This window comes from Ammodytes marinus, assembly GCF_949987685.1.
Source record: "Ammodytes marinus genome assembly, chromosome: 17".
NCBI classification, from domain to species: domain Eukaryota; kingdom Metazoa; phylum Chordata; class Actinopteri; order Uranoscopiformes; family Ammodytidae; genus Ammodytes; species Ammodytes marinus.
Window position 1 is genome coordinate 21,976,104 of NC_137221.1, and position 12,120 is coordinate 21,988,223.

The following is a 12,120-nucleotide window of genomic DNA, read 5'->3' on the forward strand; positions in this document are numbered from 1 at the left end:
CTGCATTGGATTTTTCACTCGATTGAATTATTAAATAATCAAGATTATGAAAGGGATATACAGTATAGTCTTGTGATTCTTATGATCTCCCTGACAAGCAGCCCCTTCAAACTAAACAACAAAATGTGATTCCTTACCGTCTTCCATTTTCTGATCTGAGGCCTGTTAATGTCCTAAAGCCAGTTTATAGGTCAGCGCCTTCCAAAACCGAATAACTGTCACAAGAAAAGTTCAAATGTTGGTCCCTTATATCAAAATGACACACTTTCAAGATCACTTCATTTGTCCCAATATACACATTACGTGTACAAATCACAACTGCTGCAAACCGTGCCCAAAAACCCATTAAGACAGTCTGCAATAGTTGAAATAATAATAAAGATAAATATATAAATATTATTCATGCCAAATACAACACTTATTACAAATTTCAAACCCTTTATTTATGTTGATGATATTCAGTATAATCTAAAACCTGTCCATATAACACAAGCATGTAAGTGTTTACACTAATAGACATAACAGCAGTGTTGTGATTTTAAAGCAGCCATACAATGGTGGGCTCTCCATTGATATCTGACAAGACTTAGAAAGGCTTTACATTTGTGGTAAAGAAGTAATCAGTCTGTAGTATGGGTGGCTTTTTGCATGTTTTTATATATGTATTAACTGACTGTCAGCCTACCCTCTACCCTCTACCTTCTTTTAAGGACCACAGTACACATATGCCTCTAGCTTGTGTGAGTTTGTGTTTTTTTTTATCAATTAATCAAGGTTTGCATATTGTGTAATATTACATTTTGTGGCAAACCTTCCCTTGTCTTGTTTCCAATGGGGTTTTTACATACAAGAATGGTTATACAAATATTTCTGCAACTGCTAAATGATTGTGACATGTTCATAGTTCTCTTCATATTATTATTGATGTATTTAAGACGGTATCTCTGAAAGCATTGATAGTACAGTTTCTAATGGCAGTTTCAAAACGAACGTGTTTATATATGTATGAAATATGTCAACAATCAAGGTATTATATATTGAGCAGATCGTGTATTTGTCAGTGACAGTATTGAGGCCTTAAACCTAAAACAAAGACTGTACTTCAGTTTTGCACACCCTTTTGTCATTCACATGGATTGTATTACGACTTGAAAAATAAAAAGTGATACAATTTCTATTGTGTATCGTATTGTTTTGATGTTAAAATTAAAATAACGTATTTTTCTTATTTTGAGAGACAACTGAGAGACGTGTTTCAATGTCAGCGATGTACATATGTTGATTGACTGCATAATAAAAGACCGGTGGCATACAGATTTCAACAACAATTTAAAACAATGATGTGCACATAGATAATTAAATCATCTTAAAATAACAACGCTGTTAAATCAAAACTAAAAGTAAAATTGCAATAAGGGCGGCAGAGTGGTGCGATGGTTAGCGCTGTCTTCTTTATGGAAGTAGCCCCTCTCTCTCTCTGTCTAACATTCCCTTATACAAAGACAAAGAATGAGTGGATATCTTTGAAGGGTATTTCTATGTATTTAACTCGACTCAACCACACATGCAACAGTCTTGAGTCTTCCGTTTAACATTATGGCCTGCAGTATATCTGCACTACAGAGTTAACACGGTCAAGTTAGTGAGGCCTTCCACTGTCTAATTCATTGACATACCCTTTACCCCTCCTCAAATACAGTAATCCCCTTCACTCCACACTGCTCAGCCAATAGGAACGCCAACCTCAGACCTCCATGACAAAGAAGGTCACTGTTAAAACAGACACACAGACATTAGCAACCTTGTCATTTTATGGTTTGAGGGCAAAACACAATGTATTTCTCAGAATATCATGGCGTTATGCTGTATAGTCTCCCAAACACAGTAACACACTTCAGTGGCCATTCTGTTTCACTTTGTCTGCGTTGATGTCTGCTAGTGTATTTGTATGCACAGCTGCAACACAGTCTCCTATTCTAATCCTCTAGACAATGTCAGCCAAAAGATGTTTATTAATAACCAGCTGGGGGCCTAGAGAGGGGAATATCTGACATAGTCACCCCGCCGCCCCTGTACTCTGTCCCATCCCCAGGAGGAAGCCAATTATAGGCATTACAGGCCAGGTGATGGAATAGGGTTTCAGGACAGGCATGCCTCCCCAGTATAAGTTGCTAGTGTGTTAGTTTTATTTTACGCATCCCATCACGGAGACGGAGATCGTAATCAAATGTACAGTATACTCTTCGGACATGAAGCAACTTCCCCGTCAGTTATTAATATTATTAATTTTTTCCTTAAGGGGAAATGAGTGGTTTTAGTTCTAAATTAAAGATGTGTTTTTCTCTCTCTGAATAATCTGGTTTGCCTTTGAAGTCAATGGCGACACTCAAAAGAACAAACATGTCAACCATCCCATGCATGTGTGGTCACTCCTGAAAAGTGAAGAAAAATGCGTGATGCTGTGAAATATGTGACAAAGGACATGTGTTGTCCGTGACTGTGAAAAGCACTGAACACTCACCACAAATACGACTGCCAGTATTGAATCTTTTCTAATGAATACGTTCAGATGAACACTGGATCAAATTAATATCTCTACATTAACTCTTCAGTTTCCCTCAGGTGTTTTTAGACAACTTTTTATCTTGTTGTGTTGCTTGTGTTTGGTTCGGTCTGCCACATCTAGCCATAGCAGGAAGCCAAAGTTCTGACATCGAGTACATTTGCATTATTATTATTATTCAAAACAATCCTTTAAACATATATTGTTCTCATATATAATATACTCGTATGAAGGGTATTAAAGCCCCCATTCACGCCCATTACATATGTAGCTCAGCTTATACATTCAAGATTCAAGAATTTTAGAATGATTCCAAAAACCTCCAAAAATCAAGGCAATCAATGTACACAATAACCACTCACATTCTCTTTACTTTACTCAACTTCATATTAATAGTTCCGTCTTCATTATATTACATAAGGTATGATAGAAGATGTATTTCATATTCCCACTCCTATTAACAGGCATCAGTAGTCATGGTGCCTTATTACAACATCGCGTGTGTTGTACTGTAACCTTAAATGGTGTCACGCGGATATGAGATTGTAATAGTGCTCTGTTCACTTAATGGCAGCAACAGCTGTTGTTTAACTGCATTGTGGCAGTGACACAAAGTAAAAGTATAGAAACTGCATATGCCATTTTGTTTCTTTACATTTATTTTGAAGGAACACTGTGATATCCATTGACATGTTAAGAAGAATCAGAGGACCCCTGAAACGTTTTAAAGATAACAACTGAAGCCTTGCTAACTCCAAGCCACAACTGACAGGTACTTTTATTGTTATGATGAAGAGCCGACCTCTGTCCGGTCTGTCATTTGAGCAGTGAGCGTCGGACAGAAAAAGACAGACGCATTTTCCTTTGTCAAGTCTTCTAATAGCATTTCAGCTCTGTAAGCCTCCTTCCTATTTCATATAAACTATATCGGTCCTATGCACAAAATCGAAAGTTTTTTATTAGGTATTTCAGAATGAAAGGCTAAACAAACACTTGATCAAAAAACAAGAATTCTGATGTATATGTGTCCCAAAGAATTGAATCACACATGCAAACATGTGTTGCTAGTCAACATGAGTCATGGCTGAAGGATAGGAGGAGGGTGCAGTGGTGTGGGTACGCTCAGGGAGTGTCTCCGCCCCTGTCATATAAATGGTCCCCCTCTATCTTTGTTAGAGCTTCCACCAGTTTGCCAGACTCTCAGCTTGTCCATCCTGTACCCCTTTTGTCTTCTCCTCATTCTACTCATTTTGTTCGCCTGCGAAAGCCCACTGTATCTCAGCCAAAATGGAGGCCATCAAGAAGAAGATGCTGATGCTGAAGTTGGACAAGGAGAATGCCCTGGACCAAGCTGAACAAGCAGAAGCGGACAAGAAAGGAGCTGAGGACAGAAGCAAGCAGGTGGGTCGTGAACCCAAAAATCACAGATTCATCCAATAGTCTTACCAAACTGTTGTTAGGCAGTATATTCATTGTGGACCTGTCAGTCATTTCAGGTGGATCTATAATAGGCTATTATAGATGAGTATTTACAAAAACTGTAATAATTTTATTCAGCATAAATGTTTTCTGTGGTAAGAAATCTTGAGAAAAAGGTTGAACACATGTTAGTACTGGATTGTATCTTCAACCTCACATATTATTGCTTTGGTGGATGACAATAGGATCAGTCTAACAAAGAGTTCTGTACAGGCATTTAACTGAGGACCGAATATAGCCCAATGTCTACGTATTGAAGACCAGCCATTACTCAACTGAATTACATCAGTACGGCCTAATTTGAGACCAATGCGGGGGACCTGGAGTTATATGTTGGCTTTGCTTCGTCGCTCTTGATCCTACCACTGGACATTGATGTGTGAAACATAACATACATAGTTTCCACTTACAGCCATGTTGCCTATAGCGCCATCTTCAGACAAAACTAGGGAAGTTTATCCATTCCAACCACTTGATGGAAAGGCACCTAATTCGCATGTCTTTTTTTTTCTTTATGCAAACTTTCTAAAGATTCACTTCACATTTAGATGGAAACATAGCTTCTGTGTTGCACCAGCATTACCATGGGAGGTGTTAAATGTTGATATGTTTCAATGTAGTAGCTTTGTTGTCCTTGTGGTGGTCAGGATGGAACTAGACAGTGTGAAGGCAGTGGCACAGAGGACCATATTGAAGCCTTCCACAATCTTTCTTATATTTTGTTATATCATTTACTATACTCATCTCATCATCTCATTCATCGTCAACCGCTTATCCAGTTGGGTTACGGGGGCAGCAGCTCCTGCAGGGGACTCCAAACTTCCCTTTCCCGGACCACATCAACCAGCTCTGACTGGGGGATCCTGAGGCGTTCCCAGGCCATTGTGGAGATATAATCTCTCTACCTAGTCCTGGGTCTTCCTCCTCCCAGCTGGACGTGCCTGGAACACCTCCCTATGGAAGCGCCCAGCGGGGCATCCTTACCAGATGCCCCAACAACCTCAACTGGTTCTTTCTACCAAAGGAGTAGCGGCTCTGCCCAGAGTTCCTCACAAATGACTGAGCTTCTCACTTCTCCCATCTCTAAGGGAGACGCCAGCCACCCTCCTGAGAACAATTTTCACCGCTTGTACCAGCGTTCTTGTTCCTTCGGTCATGACCCAGCCTTCATGACCATAGGTGAGGGAACGAAGATCGACTGGTAGATAGAGAGCTTTGCCTTCCAGCTCAGCTCTCTATTGTCACAACGGTACAGTGGTAAAGCAATACTGCCACCGCTGCTCCAGATTCTCTGGCCAATCTGATGCTTCATTGTTCCCTCACTCGTCGTGAACAAGATCTGGAGGTACTTGAACTCTTTCACTTGGGGAACGGACTCATTCCCTTCCCGGGAGTAGACAATACATCGGTTTCCTGCTGAGAACCATGGTCTCGGGTTTAGAGGTGCTGATCCTCATCCCCTCCACTTCACACTCTGCTGTGAACCGATCCAGTAAGAGCTGAAAGGAACAGGCCGATGTTGCCATTAGGACCACATCATCTGCAAAAGGCAGGGATGTGATATTCAGCACACCGAATTGCAACCCATTCTGACCACAACTAAGCCACGATAAACTGTCCATGAATATTACAAACAGGACTGGTGATAAAGCTCAGCCCTGGCAGAGACCAACCCCCACCGGTAATGAGTCTGACTCCTGCAGAGAACCTGAACACAGCTCTCACTCTCCGGGGTACCCAGTCATACGCCGTCTCCAGTCCACAAAACACATGTAGACTGGATGAGCATACTCCCAAGCCCCCTCCAGGATCCTTGTGGGAGTGAAAAGTTGGTCCTTTGTTCCACATCCAGGACAGAATTTGCATTGTTCCTCTTCAATCTGAGGTTGGACTATCAGTCAAACCCTCATTTCCAGCACCTTGGAGTAGACTTTACCAAGGAGGCTGAGAAGTTTGATACCCCTCAAGTTTGCACACTCTCTGGTCCCCCTTTTTGAATGGGGGAACCACCACCCTGGTCTGCAACTCCTTTGGCACTGTCCCGGACTTCCACGCAATGTTGAAGAGACATGTCATCTAAGACAGCCCCTCTACATCTAGAGCTTCCACCACTTCTGGATCTCATCAACTCTTTCCTACTGTGGAGTTGTTTGACTTCAACCAGGGAAATGGACCATGATCCCCCATCAGCCTTCAGCTCTGCCTCCACCATAGAGGGCATGCTAGTTGGATTGAGGAGTTCCTCAAAGTGCTCCTTCCTTCCACCGGCAGATCACCTCCTCAGTTGGTCAACAGTGCCCCATCTTTACTGTACACAGCTTTTTACTATATTAATATTCCATTATACTATGCTTTACTTGTTTTTTGTATGCTATATTGCTGTACTATAATGTGTGTATATATATATAGATTTATTTGATCAATTCATATCATACAATACATAAGACTGGTGTTGCTAGATTGTATTTAAATTTGTAAATCAAAGTCTTTGTGAACAAAATAAATCTGCAATTTGGTGAAAAGGGAGAATGCAGTCCATCAATGTGCAGCAAATGCAGTGCTCATTAGATCCTTACCATACCTTTTACTGGAAAATAAATATGATATTATCACTGCATTTAGCAAGAAGATAGCTTCTCTGATGGCTACGTTTTGAGCGTGATATTGGAACACCTGCTAACCATCTGATCTCCCACTTCAGCATGAAGATGAAATTATCCAAATGCAGAAGAAGCTGAAGGGGACAGAGGACGAGCTGGACAAATACTCTGAGGCCCTGAAGGACGCTCAGGAGAAGCTCGAGGTTGCAGATAAGAAGGCTGCTGATGTGAGTAACGCACAATCATCTGTTGAATTGGTTATTTTACAGTTTTTCTACATCACATTGTTTTTGTCAAGGAGATTATAAACATATTCCACAACATAGGCCCAGATACCCAAGGCCGGTGTTGTGCTAAGGCCAGGTTGGGTTGTGCACCATGCCTACTTTCGTTCATTGTTTCTACCCGATAAGATAGAAGAACAACTGTCATACACTATGACCTCTAGCTATGACAGGCCGTGTATACTGACGTACAGTGCGAGCCGTGAACTGAGGTGTCTAATAAAAGCTGTAATAGTGCCGATGCCGTTGCAAACCAAGCCCGGCTGATTCCCTCCTTCTCCCTTACATTCCATTCTCATCATACCCTGCATCACACAGCTGTTGGAGGGAGATCTAGAGCTCTATTTTGGCCATGATCTCAGCATCCCAACAATGACTGTGAGCTTAACTGTAAAGAACATTATCCACCCGGGTCACTTTATCTGCCCCCAAAAAAATACCTTTAGTCTCTCTCTTTTCGAAGAATTCCTTTTATAAGAATTGTTTTACTTAATATAATTAAATAGCAAAACATGCTTATATTAACAATTTTTTATTTTTATTTTGTACAACTAAAGGCCGATCACAGTTTGTGCGTTTTTGTAGAATACATCGTGGTATACTATAATACGCACAGGCAGTGGAAAAGGCCAGTAGGAAGTGTCTAAAAAAACCAGAAACTATAGGAAATATCAATATTGTACATAATTAACCTTCAAAATGTAGATAAAGTTTGTATTTTGTGCTGCAAGGCCAGTCCAAAAATAAAAGGGGACATTAAAACACTGATCTACTGGCGAAACCGGCCAAAAAATGTTACGTTAAACCCTTAAACCACTGTGTATTATAAATCATTACAGTAAAAGTTAATTGGTTAGGGCCAACACGGACTCAAAAATTCTTAAAACAAAAAAACAAAAAGAACACACATTGGTTACTTTACTGAATGTGTTTCTGATGTTAGCGTTGGTATAATTAAAACAATTGTTTTGCCACGAAGACACGTCAAAGAAATGTAGCTGTTTTTTTTTCTCTTCACTCAGTCTTGAGCATGTGTGTGTGTGTGTGCAGGCTGAGGCAGAGGTGGCTTCTCTGAACAGACGTATCCAGCTGGTGGAGGAGGAGTTGGACAGAGCTCAGGAGAGACTGGCCACCGCTCTGCAGAAACTGGAGGAGGCCGAGAAGGCTGCTGATGAGAGCGAGAGGTGACACATTGAGATAGCAGAGCCATATATACTGTGGTTCAAAATGCCCCCCCCACCCCATAGCCTTTTTGCTCTGGGTCAGTTCACAGCATGGTTCACAGCCACATTGGAATAGTAAGATTACAGCAGGGTGAAAAGCAGTGTCTGCCTGCCCTTTTAAACGTTTGGAGCCTGTTTTTAGCTATACCCCTAACCACACACACAACAGTTACAGCAGGTTCACATGTTTGTGCCACCACAGACACCTTTGCAAGATGTTATAGACTTTGATATGACTTTGGTCTTCAGTGGCTCATTTAGTTTTGAATGTTGCCAGAAATTAGATGCTAGGATTTTGCCTTGATTCTCGCTCTTGCTTCATTTAATAATTTCCATTATGAAACATTGACTTGTCTACATTACCAGATAATAATTGATTTACAATATGAGCATTGGCTACGGTAGCTTTTTTAAATACAATATGGAGATGAAAGATAACTATTAGCAACTACTGGTAGATAATCCCCATAGCGTTATTAGCTCATATTTATAACCAACACTAACTTATTTGGTCTGTATAAGAACCTGTGCAATACTAAGTCCTGGTGTGTATGTGTGCAGAGGTATGAAGGTGATTGAGAACAGAGCTCTGAAGGATGAGGAGAAGATGGAGCTTCAGGAGATTCAGCTGAAGGAGGCTAAACACATTGCAGAGGAGGCTGACCGCAAGTATGAGGAGGTGGGTTTACAATAGACACTCTAATGATCTAATGATAGAACAGCATCAACACAAAAGATCAACATCTGATGGAAGATTTTCACTGTATGTGCTGCTGCAGGAGTGAGTTTTTTTTTCTTCTGCAGTATTTACAATAATATTGCCATACTGTACATGCAGTGTTTGGAAATCAAATCACAATGAGCCAGTAATAGGTGCCATAAATAATATAATATAATGTGAAATGTGATGTAAATGTAATGTATTCCTCCAGGTGGCTCGTAAGCTGGTGATTGTAGAAGCTGAGCTGGAGCGTACAGAGGAGAGAGCAGAGGTATCTGAGGCGTGAGTATTTATCTTTTGCTTCTGTCTCAAAGAAAGAAAAAATAAATATATATGTATTATTAATCAGCCTGTGAATTATGCTGCACAAGTTCCATTTACCTTACGTTTAGTAGTTCAAAACAGTTTCACCCCGGCAGTAATATTACTGCTTACATGAATGTTAATGCATTCATAATAATGACGATCCAATAAAATATTTAACCCAATGATAAGGGCCACTCTGAATGCTTTCTTTATATACTTTTAACCCTTTAGTATAAGAGTTCCGTACTTCTATTTTAGTACTCTTACTTTGACAGCAGGACTTTTACATGTAAAGGGGTATTTTTACAATGTGAAAGTAGCCTAGTATTGTTCATGGTTTGACTAAATACTATAAAAAACATTTCCTTTATAATTAGGTTTTTTACTATCCTAAAATTTGCTCCACTGTTCATAGTTTTCTATCGTATTTCTCTCCTTTTTTTCAGAAAATGCACTGAACTGGAGGAGGAACTGAAAAGTGTCACCAATAACCTGAAGTCTCTGGAGGCCCAGGCTGAGAAGGTATAGGGCCACGGTTACAGTAATTAACATATTTTTCTCTATTCTGCATAGAGAGATCGGTGAGAAAGGTGAGAAACAGATGAAATGCAGACGCCTCCACTTTATAATCCTGCTTTATAGAGTATAAATATGCAAAGAGACTTCGACAGACGGGATTATTGTTGTATCTGCAAAATAGCAGTTACTCAACTCATAAGAAAAAATCAATGTCACTTTTGCCCTTTAGGATTATTAAGAAATATTGTCCATATCGGCATATGGCTGACCCGCGGAAATGTTGTGGAAATTAATATATTTTTTAACACTTTTGTAAAAAAAAAATCAGAATTGCCATTTCTTTAACATGGATGTGCATCTTAAATAATGTTGTTTTCTCAACACAGTACTCTCAAAAAGAGGACAAGTATGAGGAGGAGATCAAGATCCTGACCGACAAGCTGAAAGAGGTGAGCAAGAAGAAATGACACTGTACACCTACCTATTCATATGTTATTTTCTCAAATTAAAATCCATCCTACAACCTTATTAGATTTTAGGAAGATGTTTTTAGACACCAAAAGGTTCACAAATCCCCTAAAGATATTGTTTATTCTAATGTATTGACCCTCTTATCTGATCTCAGGCTGAGACGAGAGCTGAGTTCGCTGAGAGATCCGTGGCCAAGCTGGAGAAGACCATTGATGATCTGGAAGGTATACAACATGGATGGCTATTACATTGGCCACACTACTCTTTAAGTGCACACTTTAAAATACACTACAATTTAGTCAGAATCCAGAAAAAAAGGGAAGCAGTCCAGAGTCATGCAGTCCATTAAGTAACATATTGTAAACAGTGTCTGTAAGCACGAGATCAGCACTCAATAGACAGATAATGATGAACAGCTCCTAAAACACATACATTTTGCTTCATCGAGTGCATTAGATGTGTGATTATACAAAGGTTACCGTTTTATTGAAATAGGTTTTGTATGAGTTGTTTATTGGTGTGAGTCAATCTGCTCCTTAATCCATGTAGTTTAAAGGACAAGTATGGTGATAGATAGTCAGGCATATTTCTCTTCAACAAATCCCATCTTCAGTACCACCAAGCCGATAATGAATACATTGCTTTAAACAAGTTAAGCCTGTTTCTGTCCTCCAAGGTTTATACTGTGTTGGCTCTGTGTTAGTCTGCTGTGTATTGCCAACATATACCTCATATTGAACTCTTTTTTGATTATTATTATTATTATGCAGTAGGTCCCAATTAAATATGAAATATTTTGGCTGTGATTAGTTTGTGATTACATTCACTTTGATTTAAGTGTTTTTATTTTCACAAAAAGTCTTGATTGTCACATACATTACCTCATTGCTAATGTAATCCCTCCTGTTCCCTTTGACCCTTTTTCCTGTACAACACCTTCCCTGGGCCTGTGTGTCTGTGTGTGTGGACACATAGATGAGCTCTACGCCCAGAAACTCAAGTACAAAGCCATCAGTGAGGAGCTGGACCACGCTCTCAATGACATGACCTCTATGTAAGTAGTTTAAAACAATGAGTAGCAAACAATAATGAAATAACGGCTGATACGGTAATCATTTTACAGTTTTTAAATGTAATACAAGTGATAGTGTAATAATAACTGCCAATAGCGTAATAACATTTATGCAATAAGGCCCATAATGCAATAAGTTATTAGATTACATAATTGTGTGGTTCAAACATTGATGAAAAACACAATGAATTCGAAAAATTAAACAACTGGAGCCGATACTGTAATAACTTACTACATCATGGGCAAAAATGAAAATACAATTTACAATATTGGTTTGTATTACGTTACAAACTGGAAAATGATAACGTTATGGGCAGTTATAACAGTATTGGCTGCTATAAGAAAGGAGCATAAAGCAGGATTGCAATCTACAAAAAGGGGGAAGATGTGTCTGTTTTGGCTGGATTATAACTTTTTTTATAAAGGTTTTATTTATAAGTCTTTTGCCCAGGTATATTGCACTTGGTTTTTCAAATGTGAGCTTTCTCTCTCTCTCTCTTGCATATGTATTGATAGACACGAAAATACACTGAATAGCTGTGAAGCTCGCATTGCTGAGCCATGATTGGTTAAGACATTTCAACAATTCATCTTTTGCTTTGTTGTGTTTTTCAGCTAAACGTCCAGACGCTCCACCCTCCTGCCAGGCTGTGGTTTCAGGCCTCTGTGTGTGTTCTTGTTGTCTTCTGTGTTTAGTAAATGGTGGATGTATATCTGCTTAACCTATTTTCAACCAATCACAAGCCATTGTTCTTTGTATAATTGTGTTTTTCTGTTCAAGGATGTATGTTGTCTGATTTCACTCTTCATTGTACTGCTGTATTCAGTTCTGTTCCGTACAATTGTAAAACAAGCAAGGGAAGAAATGCTTGAGTTAATGCA

The 12,120-nt window shown here is 39.5% G+C and overlaps 1 protein-coding gene across 1 annotated transcript; it reads left to right on the forward strand.

The window, feature by feature from the left end:
• The first annotated feature begins 3,740 nt into the window (after nucleotides 1-3,740).
• On the forward strand, nucleotides 3,741-12,120 carry LOC307263683 (tropomyosin alpha-1 chain). Its single transcript, XM_080044899.1, has 10 exons — nucleotides 3,741-3,964; nucleotides 6,744-6,869; nucleotides 7,977-8,110; nucleotides 8,711-8,828; nucleotides 9,082-9,152; nucleotides 9,623-9,698; nucleotides 10,082-10,144; nucleotides 10,321-10,390; nucleotides 11,142-11,220; nucleotides 11,854-12,120. Exons 1-10 carry the CDS (start codon nucleotides 3,851-3,853, stop codon nucleotides 11,855-11,857), a joined length of 855 nt encoding a protein of 284 aa, XP_079901025.1. The 5' UTR covers nucleotides 3,741-3,850; the 3' UTR covers nucleotides 11,858-12,120.